Genomic DNA, 24,782 nt, shown 5'->3' on the forward strand with positions numbered 1-24,782 from the left:
TGCACAGGAACACTATCAAGTACCCAAATTCCTGTGTGGTATTTACACAGCGGTTCCAACAGCAGCAGATTCAAGCTCCAATAAACTGTCACAATGGAACAGAGGCCAACCAAGACCTTCAAATCTCTGTCCTCTACCTACTTTACAATACATCTCCAACTTTTTCAACCTGTTCTCTGACCTCCATCTATTTTTTCCCTTCGCTTCACTGTGGGCTTCAATGCTATGCTCTCAGACCCCTGATACTCCATAAATTGTGACCAACTCCACCCATCATCCATGTGCTTTATCTTCTTTACCAACCCCACCCCCCTTGGTCTTCTATCTCAAGACATGGAAGGAAAAAGTCACAATTTCTGCCCCTGTAGCACAAAACAGCCCACTGAATTGGGGTCTGGGACAAAGCACAGAAGCAGGTCACATTGACTGAATGATGTTGTGATTAATTAATCAGTTGATTGGCAGCATATTCCTTCAGGTCAGACGCAATTAATCTTTGGAAGTAACTGCCTGTTTTAAAAGTTTACCAGGCAAGGAAGGGTATGCCTGATTATACCCAAGTAGTATGTATCAAATGATGCATAGTACCACCATTTGGGAAAATCAGTTGTAGATGTACTGGAACTTGTTTTACAGTATTATCAAGCAAGCAAAGGGAAAAAAAATTAACTCCCTATTAACTGTAAAATTCAAGCAAAGCAGCACAGAAAGCCTACGGGATTAATAAACCAACAACCCCCTTTGAGGCATAACACTGGCTGTAAGCAAAATATTGGAAGGGTGGCTGGAAAGCTGCCCAGTGGAAACTGACACCTGGGGGTGCTGGTTGACAGCGACTGAACATGATCCAGCAGCATGTCCAGGTGGCCAAAAAGGCCAATGCCATCCTGGCCTGTATCAGCCATAGTGTGGTCAGCAGGACTGGGGCAGTGATTGTCCCCCTGTACTGGGCGCTGGTGAGGCTGCATCTGTGACATGAATACTGTCAGTTTTGGACCCCTCAAGACAAGCAGGACATTGTGGTGCTGGAGAGTGTTCAGGAAAGAGAAACAAAGCTGGTGAAGGGTCTGGAGCATAAGTCCTATGAGGAGTGGCTGAGGGAGCTGGGGTTGTTTAGCCTGAAGGCTCAGGGGAAACCTCATCCCTCTATAAAACTTCCTGAAAGGAGGTTGTAGCCAAGTGGGGGTCTGTTTCTCCTCCCAAGAAACAAGCAATAGGACAAGAGGAAATGGCCTCAAGTTGTGCCAAGGAAGGTTTAGACTGGATATTAGGAAAACTTTCTTCTCGGAAAGCATTGTCAAGCATTGAAACAGGCTGTCCAGGGAAGCAGCTGAGTCACCATCCTTGCAGGTATTTAAAAGATGTGTAGATGTGGCACTTACGGACATGATTTAATTGTGGACTTGGCAGTGCTGGGTTAATGGTTGAACTCGATGACCTTAGAGGTCTTTTCTAACTTAAAAGAAACTACAATTCTACTCAATGGAGTAGCTTTCACTGTCTTCTATACATTTTAGTAACAATGAACTAACGCTTTCATAGTATTTGTTACCTACCTAAGACATTAAACTTCGCAAAGAAGGACGGAGACTTCAGATTTAGCATGGGTAGAAGAACAGCAATCAGGTAAAATGGTACTGTTTGTGATTTGTTCCACCACTTCTCAAACAGTGTAAAACCCGTAATGTTGTCAGCAGAGAACACCACACCCCTGTTCTGTGGCAGGTGACCGCTAGCAGCACTTGGACAAATGACTGGAAGAAAGGAAAGAAAAATATTCTCACATTAAAAGAGTTTTACTTGCACAGAATATTCACAGCCAAGACCTGTGATTTCTGGTGTGTTTTAACTATTGAGTACTGCTCAAAAGTAATGTTCGACATCTCAGTTCCTAACTTCTATTTGTTTTTTTTAATCAGGAGTTCATTGCTAAGATTCCACTGCTAGGCACCTTGCACACTAATCTGACAGTGCTACAGTTCTTCCAGCTGAGCACAACAAAGACAACAATCTGTCTGAAGCCCAAGTTGTGGGACAGGATCAGCTTTCAAGGTCACATACCTATAACTAGGTGTGTTAAGTGCCTAGGTGCACTTGTTTGATCAAATCCTAGCAATGTACCTCTGCATCTGGCTGCAAATTTAACATCCTAATCTGTCCCTGAACACTTCAGTAAGATCATAGGAACCAAGATGCAAGTACTTTTGTGTACAGAGGATCTTGAATTACTGCACATTGCTCTAGAAACACATAAACTAAGGATGGAAATAAAGCAACTGGCACGTCTAAAACTCATACATTAAACCAAAAAGCTCTTGTCATCTTGGTGCTGTGCCAGGGCCAAGTACATCACTTGTACATAAAAGAAGAAATTTAAGATATGCTCCCGTATCACTGCTAAAAGGCAACGTCACACTCCTGTTACATGGTGGCTGATCAATGGCAGCACCTGAACAAGTGACTGCAACAAAACCAACAAAACAAAAAGATCCCTTGATAAAAACATGTTCATTTGATTTTTCTAACACAACTATGAAGCTATGTGTTGAAATATAAACCTGTCATATTGTTCTCATAATGTCTTATTTTAAATCTTGGCATCCCACAATAGTCAATAGCCACCCTCCTACATTGGCTGCACTCTTGTTCTGTTAAAAAGGCAAAGGTGTAAAAAGTGTTCTGGCAAATTTCATGCTTAACAGAGGATTGTTTTTCAGACCTTGAAAAATGCTTTTGTTCTTACTGATCTCCTTGGTAGCCCTGAATGTCCTGTCAAGAGCCACTTGAACATCTGGCAGCCCTTAATTTTGTGAAGCAGATGCTTTAGATCTTTTATTTGGTGGAGGACAGTGTGGAATATTGTTGTCTACTCTGCCTCCAAGTTACACCCCCCTGCTACATAAGAATGGGAGAGAACAGCAGAAGCAGGAGGGAGCACAAGAAAAAAAGCACTGCAGCAGTTACTGGTGTCATGCTGGTAAGGACTGTTGGAGAAGCAAGATTCAACACTAGCGCAAATGCAAATCAACCGTTTTTCAGAATTATTCTTCAACTCCTTTGCCTGACTCTATCATCTGCTCTCCAGAAACCCAGCTGTAGCTTTTGTGACACACAGCTGCCCAGCTAGTTAGGATGTTTCCTCATTTCTTATGCACTCAAGATGGAGAAACCTTTCTGCTTCTTAACAAAGTATTACAAATTCAGTCACTATACACAGGCAAAAAGATCATGGGTTAACAATGCCTGCCTTGCTCCTGCCTTCATTCTACATTGTTCTGCCTACTTAAGAACTCTCAACAGGCCTATGTTCATACCTGACTCCAGTTTCTTCTCTTAGTTGTGCAAATGTCAGACTCTCCAAAAAACACAAGCAGAGGCTCAAGTAACGTGACATTTGTTTCTTTTTTCGCATTCAGCATCATAAGAGCTGTTCTTACATAAGTTTTTAAAAAAAGAGTCTTGGTGCAGAACTAGTGAGTAGCAAAGCTGCCCCATACAAGATTTTAAACAGTAAACAGTTGAGGTGCCTCAACTTCAGGGTGTGAAAGTTAAAATTCCTTAAGGCAATTCCTCATTGTGCAACTACTGTTAAGAAGTCTAACATTCATGTTTTTAAGGAGCATGTTATCTGGCATACACAAACTTGTCATTGGCTTTTTAATACTTATACTCACACCCACTTTCTTTTCTTTTTTTTTCCTCTCCAATTATTAAGCTTTTTAAGTGTGTGGTTATTTGTGGAAGTACAAATGCCAGATAGAAAATTACAGTTTTTTTAAAAACATAGTTAGAACTTACAATATGTACTTTAGAACTGGAATGTGGTTAGGCATGGAAACATGATGATTTGCCCACCCTAAACCAGGAAACACAATACTATTAAGTGCTTCTTACCTTTGTTACTTCCATTGGTGCCGGGAACAATATCTGTTACATTAATGTCATGAACATAGTCTGAAAAGAAGAATATCTTGTTATCAATGTCCCAAACCTACTGTTAGGTTTTTATCTGTTGACTTGATAAAAATTAAGTAAGAAAATATTTTTTTGAAAATTTCATCAGAAATACAGCAGCTTGCACTCCCTCCAGCCCCAAGAGGATATTTTAAAACAATTTTAGAAGTGTTCTAAAGTAGCTCCACACTGTACTACTTTCTTCTTAGCAGCTATTCAACGGTATGAGTCAGATTGTCAAAGCTCTCAATTCCATCATCCATTCCCACAACTCTAGATACCTAACTGATTGTACCCACAAATGCTTCTATGTCTGTGCACATACAAGGGTGTAAATAATCGTTCTGTTTTGTAGCAATACCACACTACGCATTGGTCTTTCACTGTGCTACAGATCATTGTTTTTTCACAAACACTTGCAAATATATATATATATATAGCAAAGTGTGTTTGTTGAAATCTAGAATGAAACTAGATTTTTTAATTTCATTAACCTGAATCATTTCAACAGTCTAGCCTATTATATGGCTGTTCAAATAGTTACACCCATGCAAACAAAGGGGGAGTGAAAAGACAAAGTGAAAACAAGCAACCAGGTTTAGGTTGTTTGAATTACACCAAGAAGCCTCATTATTGACGTGCAAACGAGATGAATGGTACTTTGTCTTTCATTAAAACCGCACTTTGAGAGAGAGACTGAGAAAGTGGCTTTGAAAACACACATAACTGTGCCCACAACACCACATGTAGACTTGATTTTGCATATCCAGTAGCAGGAAAATCATGATTACATAAAACAGACTTTTTCAGTGTAAAGCAAAGTCTTGATCTTTCCACAAGATTGCTGTAAAAGTTAACAAAAAAATGTATACTTACTGTATATAAACTTCCCTGTGTTGAACAGAAAGTTGGACATAAGCACCCAATAAACAACCATGGCTCCAACAAGTGATATCATAGAAAACAAGAGGCTTGACCACTGACCAAAGGATCCAAAGTAATACTTGCAAACATCTGGGAATTCCCAGTTTGAGGTATCTATTAAAGCTGAAAAAGATACCAAAAACAGGAACATATTTTAACAAAATCTTATATTAGAGTCAGTAGAACTATTAATGAAAGATTGTGTTCTTTTTTTAGAATACTCTGACACACAGTCACAGTGCTTTCAAGGACTAAGAAGACTGCCGGTAACTTTGAAATATAATATTCATTAAATGTTCAACCAAAGAAGCCTGAAATAGAGACTGTTATCTTGGCCATCCTACTACTTTGACCAAGAACTGTTCCTCAACAATTCCATTGAAATGCATTGCCACAAACTGGAGGTCTTAATGGCCTTTATTTGAGCAAGTGAGAGGTTAGTTTATGCACAAAAGCACCAACTACAAGAGCTGCAAGATGTTTGTAAGAATAAAACTACATTCTAATTAGAGCAGCTGTCAGTTGGGTGACTGTCCATAAATTGTTTTCAACACAGAATACACACAAATATTAGGGTAATACAGGTATACAGAACAAGGGGACGCAGCTACAGCCTATGTTGTTCCACTGTGTAATTTGATCAGAAATATATGTAGAGAACCAGACAGTGCTTATGGAGAAGTGAAGCCTCTTCCTAAGTCCAAACACTTAGTAAGTCAACACCTGAAATCCTGCTTTTTAAGAATTTGGGTTTGGCTATACCACTTAGGTCCCAAGCAACTGAATGATCATCTAATAACGAAGACAATCATTTAGCTTACAGAGCTTAGATGCACACTACAAAAACAGAGAGACATTGAAAGGCACAGCTTTTATTTGCAGGTCAGGTCTAACATATAGTAAAGACGCAAATAAACTGAGAATCTATTATATATCTGTATTTCACGCTAAAGGAAATATTTGCATTATAAAGCTTTGGATTTCTTACGTATTATTTGCCGTGATTTCACAACTCTGTAGCAGCAATAAAGAGTCAAAATGCCCATGAGTAAAATGAGAATAATTCCAGAAGTGAAGCCTGCCTGTTAAGAGCGAGAAATACAGCTTATTTATCAATATACTACAGAAAAATGAAGAGCAAGCATGTTACCAAAAATGTTTTCATACACATACATTTTTCATAGTTTACCTGTTTTATTCCCCATGGGATACTTAATATGGATGTACCCATCATTGTATTCCATATCATAAATCTAGGAAGAAAAGAAAAAACTCAGTGAATAATTTAAGAATCCCTCTTATTTCATATTGCCCTCTTAGTTACAATAGTTATGCATGCAATATAGAACATTCAATAATAATGCATTTTCTGGCTAATATATGGCAAGGTGCTTAACATACATTGTCACTAGACTGGAGTTTTTACCGTAGCCATCTGTGCAAGTGTCAACTTTAAAAGCAGTTCCTAATGGACTGTAGACATAGATTTCATCAGGAGCTGGGAGTACATGATCAGGAGCAATCTAACAAATGGATAAAAAATAAGATGTATTAGTAACACCATAGTAACTATTGTACCAAATACAGCAAGTCAACCATTGTAAATCACAAAATGCTTCCAGGACACTACATTATTAAAAAGAAAAACCAACAAAAAAACCAAACCCAAACAAGCAAAAAACCCCCCAAACCAAAACCAAACCAAGCCAAAACAAACAAACCAAAAAAACAGATAAAATGTTGTATTATGTTTATTTTCTCCCCAGGGGAAAAAACCCAACAGTTGATAGGATTTTTAGCTAGACAGCAGAAATGTGCATTTTTCTTCTGCAAAATGTCTGGAAAGACACTACGCATGGATCATGCTAGTTCAATGGTTCAATCACCACAGCTCACCACTGCTTAAATCTTATAGATGGGAGAAATGAGGTCATACATCTGGGCAGCCTGGATCACTGCTATAAAATTCAAGTTGTTTGTATGTTTTCTTTTAATGGTGAAGGCATTGCACAAGAAGTAAATCACAGCTTGTGATTCACTCAGCTACTAGTTAGTTAGTTCCAAGCAAGCTGCAGAGCGATTCTTCCCCACCTTTTATTTCTGCTGCTGATACAAATCTAGGCTGTGGAAGACCCAACATGCCAGAGACCACCCAGTTCAAGTGGCCCTGCCTTACCAATGCCCTGTCTGCAGGGGAGGTGAGCCTGCTATAGTAATGAATCCGCTTATTCATTGCTGAAGCTTTGTCAGTAACTCTTTGCACGTCATTGTTCACACTGACTATGTTTGTAGGCTCCACATGAAATGGTCTAAAGGAGGGGAAAAAAAGAAAAAAAAAAGAAAACCCTTAAAACCCTAGAATACAAGAGCTAATATACAACTCACAGAATAGCTCATAAACACTCAGGATGATTCTGTCATTCACTGACACAAAGCAGATGCAAAAAAAAATCAATGCCATGAGGGAAGCTGCCACCCATGAAAGAACCATGAGTTTATATCATCCATATTAAAATGGCCTCCTGCTCAGATTCTGCAGGGCAGCCTAACATCGAAATTCAGACCTCATATACAGTCTGTTAGTTCTCAACAATGAATCACACCAGAAATACATGTTAATAAGCTTGGGCAAGCTTATTAGAGCTTATAATCAGTGTTCCCAGAAATAGTGATGAGGAACAGAAAGCATGAGAATGCAGAAGCAGAAAGCAAAGAGAGGAACAAGCAGTGGTAATGAGGACCACCTATAAAAAAGGTTAGGAACTACTAATTTAGCCAAAAAACACAGTATGGAATTGTGTTTAATGGGGAAAGAATTAAGCCCAAATAAGTCCATGTGCCCATACTTTTTTTAAGCCAATGCAACAGAGAATGGAATTTGTCTCCCTTCCTCTTCCCCACCTGAGTTAGACTGCAGGCATGGTCACAGACACTGAAGGAGAAAGCAGGCACACCATATGCCCCTTTTTTTCTCTGCACTCACAGAGGTTGAGCAAGCAAAGTGAAAGTTACAATACAATATAAATCCAGCTTCATCCAAGGGGCACTACCAGATAAATGTGACCAAATCAAGATATTGCAAAGATTTTTTTTTTTAATCAAGTATAATTTACTTCCATATAGGTATACTATGCTCTAGTATACATTCACTTCTAGCACTGACAAGCTAATTTCTCAAACAAGAGAGAGGACAATGGTGGCCTTTAAGCCCCAGTACGTTGGGGTTTTTTTTCCTTTTACCAGGTTTTTTAATTTTTAAAACTATCTCAACAGCTTTCTGATCTTCTTCCAGGTTGATTTTACATCACTTAAACAAGAACCACTCCAAAACCAGGACCCACAAGTTTCTGACTACCAAGGACAGAAATTAGGTCAGAAATAAATCAATGCCATTTCTCCTGTAATATAAGCAAAATCTATTTGAACTGACTGATTTTCAATACTCACTTCTGTTCCAGACTACAAAGGAACTTGGTCAACCCCTCTTGCCCCAGCTCTCAACACCAATAAGCATTTGTACCATGACACCACCTTTCATCTGGAAGGAATACAAGGAATACAGTTTTCCTCTGTCTTTGGAAGAGATGAAGGTAGTTCCCTATTCCCTATTCCCCTATTGAGGGGACATAGTAGGTAGGATTATTTATGAGACTAAGAAAACCTGACTCATAAAAGTGGAAAATAGAGAACACAAACTTCCCTTTCCATAAATTCATTCTTTTCTTCACCTTAATTAATTCTTACATCTTGCTTCATCAAGTAAAAAATGGCTTAGATTTGCTAAGTTGTTTCACACTTACTGAAATGCAAACGAACACTGAATTTTTAAAACACTCTCAATTGCCTCTTTTTTCCTATGATTATGAGGGGGGAAATCTCTGGTTTGTGTTTGATTTTCTGTGGTGTTCTTATAAACAATTTAGAGAGATATCTCAATTGAACAGGAATAAATTTTAAGCAAAAGCTTTATTACTAAAGTCACAGGCACATGGGGCTAACTAATTCCAGGCATAGGTAATGTACAAAAACACTCATGGATTGTCAGCTCTAAAGGACTTCACCTGTTTTAGTTTAAAATTTATGAGTCTGATCCAATCACTGGACACAGCTAAAACTATTTCATTAGAAGACCTGCAAAATAAAGACTGTAGCTATAAAAACAGGAAAAGTAATATGCTTAAATGCAGCCCCACCCCCAGTCATCTCTGCTGATTTCTTTTTAGATCAGTGACACACACTAAACTTAAGACACTTAAAGGTATGTGTTTTGCTAGTTTTACAGCAACTGCATAGTGTGAAGACCTTCATGAAGATTTCCTTGAAAATGGTGTTCAACAACTGCTGATGTGGACGTCAAAGAAAATTCTTCCAGAGTGGAAGACAACAGGAGATTATTTTTAAAGTAATTTAAGTAGAAGCCACGGATGATTTTAAAACTGAAATAATAGGAAACATGAATACAGCATCCTATTCTATGGGGAAAGCAGTGTTGTTAGTCAACAACCAAATATCAAGAAAAAAAAAATCACATGCAGCAAAAACCTATCTGTAGGTAAGAAATTCTTAAAAGACAATTAATTCTCTTCAGTACTATCAACAGGGTCTGGATTAAACAAGGAATTTTTGGTATAGCACAAAACAGAAGAGTATGATCCAGAATCTAATCTATGGGTAAGGAAAATAAAATTAAAAAAGCCCTAAGAAATTCTTCATATCTATTACTTCTGGCTCCTGACTAAAGGAGTACACACGTTTATTGCTGCCAATACTTGAGCTACTTCCCCTCCTGATCCCTTCTACTGTACATCTGTTGAAAATGAAAATGATGTTAAGCAGCAGTTCATTTTGTTTCTTCTGGGGTACCACTGCACTAGGCCTACTGAGAAAGTGACTGCTAAAATAGACTGACCAGACTGACCACCCATCAGCTTTATGTTTCTTGCAGATCTCTTTGAAAACATCAGTCTGACTTGGATGCTGACTGTCAGTCTGACTGTGCCTCCCAGGAGGGAGGCTGGGAGGCAACCTTCCTCACTGATCACCACTAGAAAAGGGTAACATTCTGTCTAGGATCAAGGTTATTTTTTCCCTGCTTCCCAGCAACACCCAGATCAAAGACTGATTGTAGGGCATATGCAGACAGGAGTCTAAGAAGCTCTCTCAAAGACTCAAAGAAATTCTCAAAGACTGAGATTTTCAAAGCCCAAAGCAGCTAGGATATAATCTTGGATATATTTTGAAAAACTCTGTTTAGGGACCATATGTCTAGTGGGCAAGCACTCCTGTACATGCAAGCATTAGCAGCTGCAACAGATTTCTATTAAAATACACTGATTTATAAAGGCAATTACATTATATGTCTCACATGGCAAAATTATTATGAAAAGGATGGTGGACAATGTGATCTGGGGGAAGGGGAGAGGTTATGTGACTGGAGGGTGTGACTGTGGATGTGAAACAGTGCAGACAATTTCCATACGCTGAGATAAACTATAGTGTCCATTAAACTTTATCCATACTAAAAAACACAATTACAATTAATATTTCATTAAATAGCCTGAAAAACAATGCTCTTTTACCAGGGCAAACACTCAGTAAAACAGAGCTGTTTTCCACAGCACCATGAATATGGACAACTGCAGGAGCTCATGCAGGAACTCCACACCTTCCACACACTACACTCCACACCTGTACTTCAGAAACCATTCTCAGAAAACCTGCAGCTAAACTCAGCTTTTCTCACTCACACAAAGGGACAGATAATAAGAATTCTATAGATCTGGAAAAGAGAGAAGAGGGCTTCTGTCCAAACTTCTTATATTTTCAACTTCAGTAGCAATATCTGCAAGCAAAGAAAATGAAGAGATGTTCTCGATAAAGGTTGTTTCCAAACATTGTGGTAGGCAAAGTTCAAGTGTTGGATTGGAGTATTAGAGGGAACAGCATAATAGGAACACTGGCAAACTACATACAATTTTGCAACTGCATAAGGGTGCTACATCTTTCTTCTGGACATTTTCAGCAATATACTACAACTTGCAGAGCAATGAAGGAGTAGGACTAACACCTATCTCAAGAAGTTTTAAATTCCATAATACTGTTTTTCAAGTACCTCTGCTGAAGTATTTTTAAACGTCAAACAACTGATTCTGGAGTTCTGATCAAAAATGTGCTAAGTATTGAGCTGTTACAATGGAATAGAATTTTTTTGCCACTGTGTCTTTTGGCTCTACATGACAGTATTAATGACTTCACATAACACAAACTTTTAATTTTTAAACAAATATGAAAAAGAAAAACCTCTTTACAGGTTGCTTTACAATTTTTTTCCTCTCCTCCAAAAAGATCATGAGGAGCCATTTCTCTGACACCCCACATGACTAATTTACTTTTCAGGAATGTAATAGGATTGTTACACAGAAATAAAGTTAGTAAATTCCTATAGCTTTATTGTTTTATTGAGTTAACAAATTATTACAAGAATGCTGTATATGGCACAGGAGAAACTGAGGAGTAAAACTGATTCGTTATATTGGACACTAAATTAAGGAAAAGAAGTCATAATAAGACTATACTCATAAGATGCTATTTCATACTTGGGAACTGCCTATCTGGATAGGAACACCAGCCACTGGAACAGACTCCCCAGGGAAACAGTCATGGCACCAAGCCTGAGAGAGTTCAAGATGCCTATGGACAACACTCTCAGGCACATTGTGTGACTTTTGTGGTTGTCCTGTGCTGGGCCAGGAGCTGGACTTGAGTATCCTTGTGGATCCCTTCCAACTCAGGATCTTCTACGATTACAGATGTCAGTGTGCTTCTTTTAAGGAAACTTGCGCCAAAGATTTCCATGACTGACTTTCTAAGCTATCTAAATTTACTGAAACATTGTAAAACAGTGTGCTTACAGTTATCCTATAAGATCTTCATTCTCTTGGAAACGCATTTTACTTAAAATTTTTCTGCTTTCATATCACCATTATAGTGATTACAGCATGAGCACACAAGTATCTTAAAATGCTGGATGCAAAACTAAAATAACCTTTCAAAGCACAAAATTTTAACAAGTTAAGAATCATAAGCTTTACCTCACCACATTTCAGTCACTGTTCACTCTTCTGTGTCTAAGGCAAAAATATTCTACTCTTTGCTTACAAAGAACTACGAAGGTTCCTAATTAAGGAGCTTCCAATTCTTTCCAGCTAAAAAGAGTAATATTAGGAATTTGTAAAAATATTAGCAATGGAGGAAAAGGGAAAACACGCAATTAAGTAAAATGACCACATAGGTGTGGAGTGGTAAAGGCATAATGGATGCAAAAAGGATAGTTTTGCACAGGTTGCTAACCACTGTCTCCCTTTTTGTAAGTTAAAAGAACTTTGAAAATAAAGGGAATCAACCTCTTTTGCATGTAAAAGGCTTCTCTGACTGCCATCTACAGACACTGTTTAATTTATAACTTTAATTTCACCTGCTGATGTCTCCTGAATTGTGAGAAAGCTGTGAGACTTCAAAAAGAATAGAAAAAAACTAGAAACCTTGATCTCCCTTTAGCAGGAGGCATTGTCAAGGTTTTTCATAAGCAAAATAAAGAACACGAAACATCAACTGCTTCTCTGAAGGTTCAAGTATTCCTGGAGACAACTGCAGTATCTGTTGACAATAAACAGATTTAAAGAGCAGTCAAAAGAAAACATGAAACTCCCTCTCTTGCATACAATAATCATCAATAAGCCACTGCAGCAATGACATTCTAGTTTTTAAAGGGACCTACAAAATGGGCAAAACACATTAAATACGGCGTGAGTAATTCGGGGCATTGCGAAGAACAACAACATCCTCTTTAAAAGGATTAAAAGTGGTTTAATATTTCCCCCAAATTAGCAAAACAATACTAAACAAAGTAATTTACAACTCTAACAAACGATTGGCTTATTGTTTGTGTGTAAACACTGAAAAGCATGCCTTTCAAAAATCCCAAATCCTCCAAGCTATTAAGAAAACCAAATAACTATGCAAATGCCATCAAATCTCAATCAACTCAAACAAAAGAACAAAACAGCACAAAGACAGTAATTACAAGCAAATCAAACAAAACCCTCGAAGAGCTACCTCAACCAAAGGAAAATGACCAACCACCAATGTCGGGTCAGGTTTTTGAACAGCGAGTCAAAAAAAGGAACAAAGTAAGCAGAGCATACTTTGCACTGTACTCCTGCAATTGCACTGTTTGATACTTTCATGCATAATAAACCTCCTTCCCGTGAGCTGCTATTCCGTAAAGGTCTAATGAAGAAGCCCTTCATACTGCCTACTGCTCTGACTACAACTGACACAGACCCCGATGGCCTGTTCTGAAGTCTGCAGCTGCCTCTTCTAATACAGAGATGGAGTTCAAACTAGTTCGGCCCCACTATGATTTCCAGGCCCCTCTGATATCCCATGGCTCGTGCCCTTCATATTTGTCCCTCTGCATGCTTAGAAGGCAAAAAACTAGATTGTAGAAAATGGGGGAATGAACTCAAGAGAGGAGCATTACAGACAAAATAAACATATCTGCACAGCTGGAGGCTGTGGAGGTGGGAACGCAATACATTTGCTTTCAGGGAGGGAACCAAATGCCAGGCTATGGCCTTTTACGAAGTTGAGTCTCCAAACTTGGGAAATCACAAGGAAAAAAGCCAACAACACTACAAGGAAACAATACCTAACCTCACTTAAAAAAGTGAGTCTTGGCGTTTTGATATATCAAAAAGATGTAAACCTCTCTCATTGCCACTGCATCACCATGCCACCTGAAACCCACTGCTCCTCTTTAAACAAAACACATATTTCCTTCAGAACAAGGAGTTTCCAAAAGCCATATAAACTATCAGTCTTCTTATGTCAGGAGGGCCAGGAGGGGCTCAGATACTCCCCAAAAAGAAGTTAGAACAAGATTTCATGTAGCACAATTGCCTTTTCCCACATAAAAGTACTCTAGCGTTTCCTAACCTTTATATACAGGATTCCATATGCTCCTGCACCTGTACTCCATTTGCTCCCCTGGGCTCACTCAGACCCTTATCCTCCTTCCTTTGCTGCCAGACAAAAGAGAGATTATTTAGCCCCTGGCTCACGTACAAGTAGGCTCTGATGGCTTTCCAAAGCTGCAGGCTGAGACAGCAGCAAAGCACTATCATAAAAAACTTTTTTTGGCTGAAGTGAACCCCAACAACAGTATTTTGTATACAACAGTGCCATCTTCAGTTTCTTCAGGAAAACAGCTTTACTGAAATACGATGTTGGATGCAGAGGGGGAAAAACATAAACACGGTCCAAGAGGTGGTACAGGGCTAATCCTTCATATAAAATTGCAGAGCTGGTGCCTCCAGCTAGTATCAGAAGGGCAGTTCCCACTCCAATCTCAGTTTTGGTTCCAGGACCAGCCCACAGAAATCTTAACTGCAGCAGAGGAAGTCTCCCACTCCAACCTCCTTTAGGAAACAGAGCTGTTAAACTCTTAAAAAAATGCAAAATAACCACTTCGCTAGATAGGTATTGTTTTTGAAGGCACAGCAGTAAGGCTGGACTGCTGAATTTTTCATATTTGTTCAATCTCAAAAAGAACTACATATTTTTTCCTTGAAAGGCAGTAAAGGTCACTCATTTCCCTTAGTACTAACAAATAATGTATTTTTCCAGCATCACCTGCAGAATGCACACAGCACCATCTATTCATACTGACAGCCATTTATCTACATCATCTGGCAAGCTTTCTTGCATGATCTCTACATTTCAGTTGGTTGTGCTAAATAAAAAAAAAAAATCATGCACCAGTATACACACATGATATTCCATGTTTGAAGAGCATTTTAAAAGCCACATGCAGAACTCTCTCTGAAGTGGTGGCAATAGAAAAGTCTTACCCTTACAAACAAAACACAGTAATACCATTTATTCACCCAGTGCCTGGAAACAGAACAGTATCATATACAGACAAAGTAGGAACTGTTTGTATTCAGATCCTGGTTTCCAAATGTTAGTCTTCTGTCTTTGTAGGATTCTGTTGTTAAAAGCAAAGATTAAACTATATAATAATTCTGTAGGTTCAGCCTTCCTCATACCTTTTGCACTTATAGTCTTCTGGATTAAACTGTATATTCATGATTCCATAATTACTTTCATTGCCTCCCACAGGAACCAAGATAGGTTTGGTATCCTCTTCCATATTTGGTGAATGCGTCTCCTTCTTTTAGATTCTGTCAGTTATTCAAGCCTAAAAAAAATGAGACAACTGCAGTTAAGTAAAACTGTGTCCCTGCTATGAATTTAACACTGGCAGAGTCCCACAGCTTTAGAAGCTCCTGGGTTGCAAAGCACCTTCATCTTGCCACTTGAGAATTCTCATTCCATAATGCAAACATCACAAGGCAGGTATGGTGGGAACAGTATTTTTTTAAAACACACTATCTATTTAAGTAAACTGGTCAATGTACAATTGTGCTCTAAATCTCTTTTAGCGCTGCAACAGGCCATATGAATTAAACTTAAATCTCTAAAGGAGCTGTATAACAGTACAGCTGAGAATAATTTATCAGTTATTAGAGACTACTGTTTCACTAAAGTACTTCAAACTTTGCAGCAGACACATACATATGCAGTTTATTCCAGTTCCACAACAAGGATCAGATTATTGCAGTCTACCATGTCCAAGCTTTTTGAATTAAAGGCAATAAATGGTTTAATAATGCATTAATAACAACTATTACATGCATTCAGACCACTCCGGGCCAAATAGTGGGGAGCAGACCGCTTTCAAGCTAATGGATTTCTACTTAGATTGAATTACAGTCCTTATGGGGGACTTTCTGTGGTCTTGTGCAGCTGATCAAATGTAATGGCTTTAACAGCTCTCATCCTTGCTACCTCCTAAAGAATTCTTCAGCCAGGACTCCTTCAAACAAAAACGGTAGAAGCCAGGATGCCTCCAAACAAAAATGGTAGAAGGATATGCTCTTTCATAATGTTTCAGAATGCTTTAGAATGTTAGACAGGCTGATGGAAAGACAGATGACAACCAGAGCTGGCACAAGGCAAGGAAGGATAGCACTGGATGTTTGAAACCTGGGGTAGTGATGGAAGAAGACAAGATGGAAAGAATAAGGTATGTATCATCCTTATGCATCCTCATGGAATTACACTGTGAGGGCCGAATGCCAGAAATCACACCAACCCAAGGTAAGCAGTGACACGGTTCTACCCCTTCTTAGCTGCATATTGTCAAGCCTCTTCCATTAGCTTATCTTATTAATACCTCTGGAAAAAAAACCCAAAGAATCTGAAGGAGACAATGAAAAAGAAAGGAAAGTTCCGCTCTCTAGAGTTGAAAAAATTGCTAAAGGAGGCATAGGAAAACACTGAAGGAGTATATGGCAGGGACTGCAGAAGCACTAAGGCTGGCTCAACTTGCTTAGAAAGTGCTTTGTAGAAGACAAACACAGGTAATGGCTCTCTGTGTGTAAGGGGCGAAAACCACTGTAGGGCCCAGTTCATGGAAATAGCACTGAAAGAACTAGTCCTGTCATCGACAGCTCAATGGCATTTGTGTGATCCCACACTGAATTGGACAGGGAAGATGAAAATTAACCTTCCTTTCTTTTGCTTTAAATCCAAATCAGTGTTGAGCTTGAGGTTGCTATCTGTCTGGCAGACAGATAGGCACACTTGCATGCCTGTCCAAGGAAGGGGATAGTGCATGGATTAAGCCATATCATCTTGCAGTGCTGATGGTTTCCTCCTAGTTTCAACACCCATGACAAGAGATTTGAGCAAAGTCACTGAGTTTAAAGGCATGATTTTAGCTTGTTCATTTTCTCTCTTTTAGTAGACATAAGTGATCAGTGGCAATAACTGAGGCAATCTTAAGAGCCTTATTTGCACTTGCTGATAGCTTTTCTTTCTCTTGAACTTTATTTTTGCTGTTACACTCTCTAAAGCTTTTTCCTGTAAACTTTCCAGAGCCTTTCCAAGACAGGAATTCTCTTACCCCCCCAACTTACTGCTTCCTCACTTTCACCACTCTAGACCTTCTATAAACCACCAGTTTTGATTCTTTACCCTGAAGTCCTTCTCTTCCACAATACTGCTGCTTGTTCTTTGGCCTCAACTGAATGTCTTACTTTCTCTCATCCTTCTCAGCTCCTCTGGTGATGCTTTAGCGAGTGGATTCCTGCTCCTCATTTCCTATTTTCTGTCTCTCCTACACACTGTCAAAATCGCTTTCCTAATCTGCCTTTACTTAGCACTGCCTATAAAGAGATATCTTAGTTCACACCAATATTTTTACTTCCTTTCATGTGACACTGTTCCATTCCAAACTCCATTTTTGTTCACTTCTGTTGGTTCACCTTATTTTTCTACAGCAACTACGTTACTTCCTTTCTCCTTACTAATATCCTGCACTCTTACGGTTAAAATCCACCCCAGTGCACATCAGCTTTCTGCAGCAACTAAATACTTCTGAAACAAAATCACAGGCCCCAAGATTTCACACACTGCTACACCTACACCCCTGCCATTCCCATTAAAATATGGGATTATCTTCTTTTATTCTATTATCTTTCTTACCTGAACATCTTTCATGATTTTATGAACAGACACACCTAGGTCTCAAACACAGACCCCACATTTTTTCTGCATTTTGCATCTCTCTTCAAAGTTTAAATCACACTTCAGGTCTAGCCATAAAAATGCAGATGAAAATTTAAAGTCCTAATGCCTGAATTGAAAACTGAAATAAATTCAAATCCCAAATATTTGGAAGTGTTTTCAGACAGAATTTTTCGTAAGACTGCAGGTCTGAGATCCCTTCCTTCCACAGGCCATTTATGACACAGATTAAGCAGACATCAAATGCATATCCCTTCCTTAAAACCAATAATTTACTTGTGCATTATAAATCAATCTGACGGATGCTGACAACATTGATTACCAGTTTGATTTTCTCTGCACTGTGGCTATAAATTAAGAACCCAGGAGATTTTATAGTATTCCATGAAGAAAAATAATCCTTCCAAAACATATCACACACTAAGTTTGGCTTGCCAGCACGATTTGGGGCTTGCAGAGCTGTTTATTGACTCTTCAGGGTCACTTAAAAGCTGGATCTGTGAAGACAGTTTATTTTTTAAGTGCTTATTGTTGATAACAATGAAGCTTATGACCACCAATATCTGGTTACTCTACAAACAGAGGCAGCTATGACACATGTAAAGACTGCAGCTGAAGTCAGGACAGTTTAAAGGACAATTTTAAGCAGAAGAGCAAAATGAAGAACAATGAACCTGATTAGCCTCTCTTTTATCTACAATCTACGCTTTTTGACTGGACTGCACTCTCAATAAACATTTTTAATACATGGAATGGAGCTGGTTATGCTCTCTCAACTTACTGCCTGACAGTTTCCATTAGAACAGCCTCTTCCCAACTGTAATTTTCCTAATGCCGTAGTTATCTAAAGATTTTTCTCACAGGGGGTATCTGATCTATGTTCACCTCACTCAGGAGGTTTCTTTTAAAAACTGTGATGGGACACAGAATACTCTCTATATGATCTATAAAGCCTATAATAAGGACTGGAATGCCAAACACAAGGAATTCAGGTCAAAAATCAAAGTTGCTTGACAAACCTCATTCTGTTTGTATATTTTATAATACACCACGGTAACAGCTTCTATGAGGCCACTCTTGAATGCAGACTATTACTGTGGATCTCTGGGAATTAAAGTATGGCTGTTTAGAAATGGAGAAGGATGTTGTAAGGATACTTGACTCATTTGTTGTCAAACTGGATTTTCCCGCAAGTGGAAAAGAGGTTCCTCTTAGCTGTAGTGTAGCTGCAGTTGGAGACATAAACTCATGGTACTTTGTCTTCAGCAGTGCTATGAGTTAAAAGCAATGCTGTTCCCTGCTGCTCATGCTGTCTTTCCTCCCACTGTCTCTGGTGGCACAGCTATTTGTCTTCTTTTCTGTCTTGGTGGAATAAGTAGGACTGTGGAATAGATCTACCTAAAAAAATAAATCTAAAGAGGGATACAATTGTTTTGGTGCTGGCTTGGGGTTGTCTAGGTTATAGTTTCATAGAACCAGCAGTTTCACTGTGCAGTTGAAAAGACATGAGTATGGTCTGCAGAAGAAGGCAACACTAATAGAAGCCACAGCCTGGGGGATCACGCATCTTTTACATTATGTTACCCCTTTTCTTACCCTGCTGCTTAGAGTCTGCTTCATGTAACACTGGACAACAAAGGAGTGTATGTGTCATGCACTACTGAATGATGTTAAATATAAATATATTTAAATATATTATGTTAAATATATTATATATTTATATGTTATATAAACCAAGTTGTTCTCAAACTGAGCTTTCAAAATTTGTGGATTTTTTCCTGTGTTTTAATACCTATCCTTAGAATAAGGATAATGCCAGTACTTCCTATAGCTCATGGGCATGCTGAGAAATTAACTTTTACACAAAACTTAGTGATGCATAGTAAACACTGCAAATATCATCCAAGAACAGTTATGATTTGTTGAGCAGCAAGTAAGGCAGATCAGTCTCACACTGAAGTGAAGATCAAAGTGAGTGCTAACTACCTTCTACTAATTAACTGCAACTATAATCTTACTGATAAGGCAGGAACAAAGGAAGAAATTTTATGTTCTCCCCTGTAGCACTGCTGTATTGCTGCAGAGGAAAAAGAGGCTCTAAGAATATTTCTCTGCACCCATAGTTCTTTTCCTTTCCAATCCAGCTTTGGCAAGGAAAGTGTTTGATTTTGCTTGTGAAACTCCTATCATGTAACTTAGTTCTCCAAGCATTTGACTCCAGAAGGAAATACTCTGACTTTGCTACCCCCACGAAAGTCAATGTTAAGTGCTGTTGAAACACCTCCCTAAGCTGTGCTTAGGACAGTTATTAAGATAAAAATGTAGCTCTTCCACAACAGCTATTAAAAATACATCTTTGACATACCTTTGTAGTATCAAACCCCTCACAAACGTGGAGCAACATTGACACTAGCATCTTTTAAGAACTGCTGTACTCTGCCTTAAAGCATGCTCAGCTGTCCTTCTTCCTATTTGAAATACTTTTCCGGATATAAAAAAATCCGTCTAAACTGCTAGCACATCACAATATGTTTGGGATCCTCTTCTGTGTAAGGGCTTACAACAGCAATCAATTTTTCCAATCATATGCTATCAACACAGTCCTCACTATCATTGCTATCTAATCAATTACATCTTCAAACACCATTAATGTCAAGGTATCCTCCAATGTGCAAAGGTCTGCATATACTTGGAATCCTGTTGTCCCTTTTCAGGATATAATTTCACTGGTTACCAGTGGTGAAGCTTAGTATGACCTGCTGCCCTATCATAATTGTCCTAGAAACATCTGAAGCACTACATCAGAAGGGCAGCAAAAGGGAACAAGTGGATCAGAATTTACTAATACAGTTTTTCTGTTGTTGGTCGTAAACTGTGAAACAATACCTAAGGGTATGCAAGTTATTATTCCCCAGTCTCATTCCAGGAAAGACTCCATATGGCTTTCAGATGGTAATCACAACAGGACTAGACCTTCATTAATTCTCACTCATTTGCCATTATGAGTGCCTTCAGGTTCTCTCTCCTGGTTCAAAATCTAAAAAGCATTAAGGGGCAAAGACAAGCCCTCATTGTAGCCACAGAATATTGGCTGTTCTAATCATCTTTGTACTGGATGGCAAAACCCTATTAGTTTGCTTAGACAGTGAATTTAACAATTCCAGTTTATGGCTCAGCTACTGACGTGTGTGCTGATGCTTTAAGATGAGACACCCATCTTGACAGATCATTCAGAGTTACAGGCCAGGCCATGCAAGAGGGTTACCAATTATGTTTACTCCACAGCAGGAACAAACTGTGTTCAGTTAGTCAGTCATCCTAGCCATCCTGTGAACACAGACTGTGCTTAGCTGGTTTGTAGGACTGGTATTTACCAGAGAATCTCCCATAGTGGGCAGGAGAAGGAAGGCAGAGAGGATCACTACCCCCACAGCCTCTATCATGCCATCATGGTGCTAGAAAAACAGCAGCTGGAGCACTGAGAGCTATTAAGCTTCAAATCTTATTTAAAATCACTGCTCCTAAAAACTCACCTCATACTCTAAATACCAGAATCGGCTAATCAAAGTATTTCATTTAAATAAGGAAGATTATTGTTAGAAGTGCTAATTAGTGCAACCTGGTCTTCTCATAGATTCTGAGCAGGTGAGTGAATGAATAAAGCTCAAGGCACAAATCTCAAGCAAGCTGCAGGCTGAGCACACAAAGTATGAGAAATAAGCACTAAAGTATGAGAAATAAGTCTACACTGAAAGACAAGAACTTGAGCACAAGACAGCAGAGTTCCTCAGTTCCTCTTTTGGGCAGTGAATCCTCCATCAGAAGGCACTGAAGCATTCTATACTGGTCCTGAAAGTAGCAGCATACGTTAAGAGCTCCTTAAAACGGGGACAGTACACCATCTCTCATGGCACCTTATGGACGCCTTAGTTTGTTCACGCTCTCCTGCAACTGTATTGGTCAAAAGTGAATAAAACTGTATAAGCAATGGAAGTTAACAACTTTTTGAGGAAAAAAGACTCTTGAATGTACAAGCTGAACTACTGCTGAGCTTTTGTGTAACTCTCAACCAAGGACTACATAGTCACTGCCAAATGACAAATTTAAGTAAAATTAAGAAGAAATGGAACTTGTTTTGTCTTCAACAGGTAAAGCTTGTATTATTTGTGTATGTGCATACATTTATATTTGTGGGGACTATAAATAAATACTTACAAGAACATAAAACTATCACCTTAGGAGCTAACTTACATTTTAAACACCATTTTTGCTTTCAGCTTAAGGGGACCTCCCTCAGGCCCGTGAAAACTGATGCAAGCATTTCGCTGCTCCACGGACCGCCCGAGAAGCTTCCATGCCGTTCCTGTACCTCCGACACTGCTCTGACGATCTGCCCAGGTTCCCGCTAACCAGACACGGCGTGGCCGGTCAGTTCCCGCCGCCAGAGCGGCTCCCGCCCGGCCCCTCCGCCCCGTAGGGCGCCCGGGGCTGAGCCCGGCGGGGGCGCGGGGGAGGCGGCGGCACCGCCGCACCGTGCTCTGGAGCCGCTCCACGCCCTGAGACCCCCACGGCGGCTCCCGCCGAGCCGACCTGCCCTGCCTTGCCTTCGCCGCTGCCCCGGCTCCTGTACCTGCTCCGCTCCGGCGGCCCCGCGGCGGCGACAGGAAGTAACGCGAAATGGGGCGGGCGGCCCTGGGCGTGCCGGGCCGCGTAGTTCCCGCGGTGGCTCCGACGAGGAAGCTGCCCGGCCGCTGCGTAGCGCAAGGACTACGACTCCCAGAGACCCGCGGGGCGGGAGCGGGCCGGCAGTGTGTGTCAGCCTAGGCTCCCCTGTGAGGTCGTGGTACGGGTAAGCATGAACTGAGCGTTGAGAGGAAAATGTTCGCACTTGCTGGTCGTGGCTGATGAGTGGCCGCTAGTAAAAAACAAAACAAAACAAAAAACGCCAAACAAACCAACAAAAAAAAGGAAGCTTACCCGTTTGCTTCCATACTTTTGAAGCCCAGCGTGGTGACAAAATGTTTGCATAACCCTTGCCCAAAACAAACCATGCTGGTCTTCACGTGACTGGCTACGCGCCTTCTGTGAGGAACGATGTAAAGTGGGCCTTCTGACCTGCTGAGAGAGGTATGAAACACTTGCTGAGCAAAGGACACCGAGCAGACTAAACCACACAGACAATCTGCCATACAATACATTTAAAATATTAACTACTTTTAATCCTAGGTTGATTTTTTTTGTTTGTTTGCTTGTTTGTTTTATGGGTTTTGGGGTTTGTCTGGATTTTTTTTTCTTTTAATTTTTTTTGGTTTGGTTTGGTTTTTTGGGGTATTTTTGTTTAGTTTTGGTTTGTTGGTTTGGTGGGGTTTTTTTGGTTTGTTCGTTTGTTTGGTTTGGGTTTTTTGTTTTTGTTTTTTTTAATTTAAATTTGATACTACTTAAATCAAGTTGGGACCATCCTTTTCATAGTTGAAACACTGGTTAACATCAAACTCCAGGGATATTTACAGCTCATGCTTGGAAAAACTGCTGAATTGCAAGGAATACAGCAGAGATAGCTTCCCCATGTGAGAACAGTACAAAACAAGCTACATAAATCCCACCCTGTACTTCCTGTTCAAGTGGAGCCCAAGCCAGATTGTGTGGGCTAGCAGCAGGACTGCCCAACTATTCTGCAAGGAAACTGCTGTGTAATTGAATTTCAGACTGTGGATGGAAACAAGGCAGCAGAGACTTAACATCCTGAAATGCAGCTGAACAGAAGGTTGGTTGGATCAAAACTCTTGTTTCTGTGTATCCCAGCAAATTCATCATCAACTTTTGCCTCTGAGCCACTCTTAGGATCCAAGCGTATGTTGTGGTTCTTGGCCATTAGAAGATTTTAGTTGATAAGTCAAGAAGTCCATCTAACTGCTATCACAGGAATTTGAAATGCAACCTTGTGTTGGTGCTATGAAAGTGAATTAAACTGAAAGCCACAAAAGCACAGTTGTGTAAAGAACTGTTTTTTTCAGCATGCAAGCATCTAGTCTTACTCTTACAAGCCTGTCTTCTGTGTCCTGTGCTGTGAAAGATGTCCATAGTTATTACTATGGCAGATAAAGGATTTCATTGCATTTCTGTATTTAATTGCATTCTTGGTCACCTGCTACAATCCTCAGGTTAATTTAACTCATGAGCCTACTAGTTTCAGGTGCTGCTTCAGGAATTTATGAATAGTTTTATACACTTTCCATAGAGATGCTCCCACTGCAAGTTCTTCATCCTTGGGCATTGTGTGTTTTGCTGAATACTTATTGAAAGCTAATAACTGCCAGCAGCCATCTTTGCTACTTGCACAAGGCACAGCATAATATATATCACCTGTTGGTGCAGTTTTAACCTCATTGTGAGACAGAGAAGCTGTTTAAGTTTCTTAACTGCCTTATCCTGTCTTGATGCTCCTGAAAAATGAGCAGCTAGAAAGGACAGGGCTTAACTGACAATGGTTAAGGGGAAAATAACCAAAGCATTAGTTCAGAGACCACTTTCCAAAATTCTTCAGCTGCTGCAGGAATTTGACTTGGTGCCCAAAGCCCCTACTAGACGTTCAGAATTCCACATCTGCTGTGACTTCTCTGCAACAGAAGACAGAAGTTCTCAAACAAGTTTTTCAAATAGATTTTCTGATGAGGAAACTGTTTCACATGGTGGAGCAGATTAATGAGTATTATCAGGTTTATGATATATACTTCCTGTATGTTTTTCTGAACAAGCATTGCTGGATTATTCCACGGCATGAAGAGAGATACACACACTGCACTAGCAGCTTGGAAACAGAAGCAGAAGTGTCAGAGTACTTGCCACCATTTTAATAGATGTATTGAACTGATACGAGTCCTATAGATGTTTTCCTGCACTCCAGCAACACCTCCTAAGCCAGGAATTTTGCTCTCTTTCTTTTCTCTAGCAAGTCTGGTATTAAAAAAAATGGTGGGAAAGGGGTGTTGTGCTTAAGTTTGGGGTTTTATTTTATTTTGTTTTGTTTTTCTAAATATATAACCTGTTTAACCTTATTTAATGTATTTTAAAACAAAATTTCAGCAAAGGTGTATCTGCTGTTAGTTATCATGCTAACGCTTAAAAAACGTGTTTGTAAACAGTAAAATGATTAATATCTTATTTGGGGTTCCGCCAGACTGTGGATTTCACTTTTAGCAGACGTTTGACAAGCAGATCTCGCTAAAACAGCTCTACATAAGGGAATTCGG

At 39.6% G+C, this 24,782-nt stretch overlaps 1 protein-coding gene across 7 annotated transcripts in view; it reads right to left on the minus strand.

Moving 5' to 3' along the window:
- Positions 1–22,528, minus strand: part of SLC38A9 (solute carrier family 38 member 9) — a 46,599-nt gene extending 24,071 nt beyond the window's left edge. Inside the window, exons 1-10 of one of the 7 annotated variants that reach the window (XM_027709350.1) lie at positions 22,510–22,528; positions 20,750–20,859; positions 14,988–15,139; positions 7,055–7,187; positions 6,280–6,401; positions 6,068–6,131; positions 5,867–5,960; positions 4,831–5,001; positions 3,895–3,954; positions 1,557–1,754 (exon numbers count right to left, since the gene is read on the minus strand). In XM_027709350.1, coding sequence (XP_027565151.1) covers positions 1,557–1,754; positions 3,895–3,954; positions 4,831–5,001; positions 5,867–5,960; positions 6,068–6,131; positions 6,280–6,401; positions 7,055–7,187; positions 14,988–15,091 — 946 coding nt within the window. In that variant the 5' untranslated portion in view covers positions 15,092–15,139; positions 20,750–20,859; positions 22,510–22,528. Of the gene's footprint in view, positions 1–1,556; positions 1,755–3,894; positions 3,955–4,830; positions 5,002–5,866; positions 5,961–6,067; positions 6,132–6,279; positions 6,402–7,054; positions 7,188–14,987; positions 15,140–19,897; positions 19,987–20,749; positions 20,860–21,783; positions 21,996–22,162; positions 22,211–22,509 lie in introns of those variants that run through there. The other 6 variants (XM_027709349.1, XM_027709348.1, XM_027709353.1 and 3 more) reach the window with 6 other exon arrangements.
- Between the last annotated feature and the right edge of the window lie 2,254 nt (positions 22,529–24,782).

Source organism: Neopelma chrysocephalum, unplaced genomic scaffold, assembly GCF_003984885.1.
Source record: "Neopelma chrysocephalum unplaced genomic scaffold, ASM398488v2 Primary Assembly neopelma1_96770, whole genome shotgun sequence".
Taxonomy (NCBI): Eukaryota; Metazoa; Chordata; class Aves; order Passeriformes; family Pipridae; genus Neopelma; species Neopelma chrysocephalum.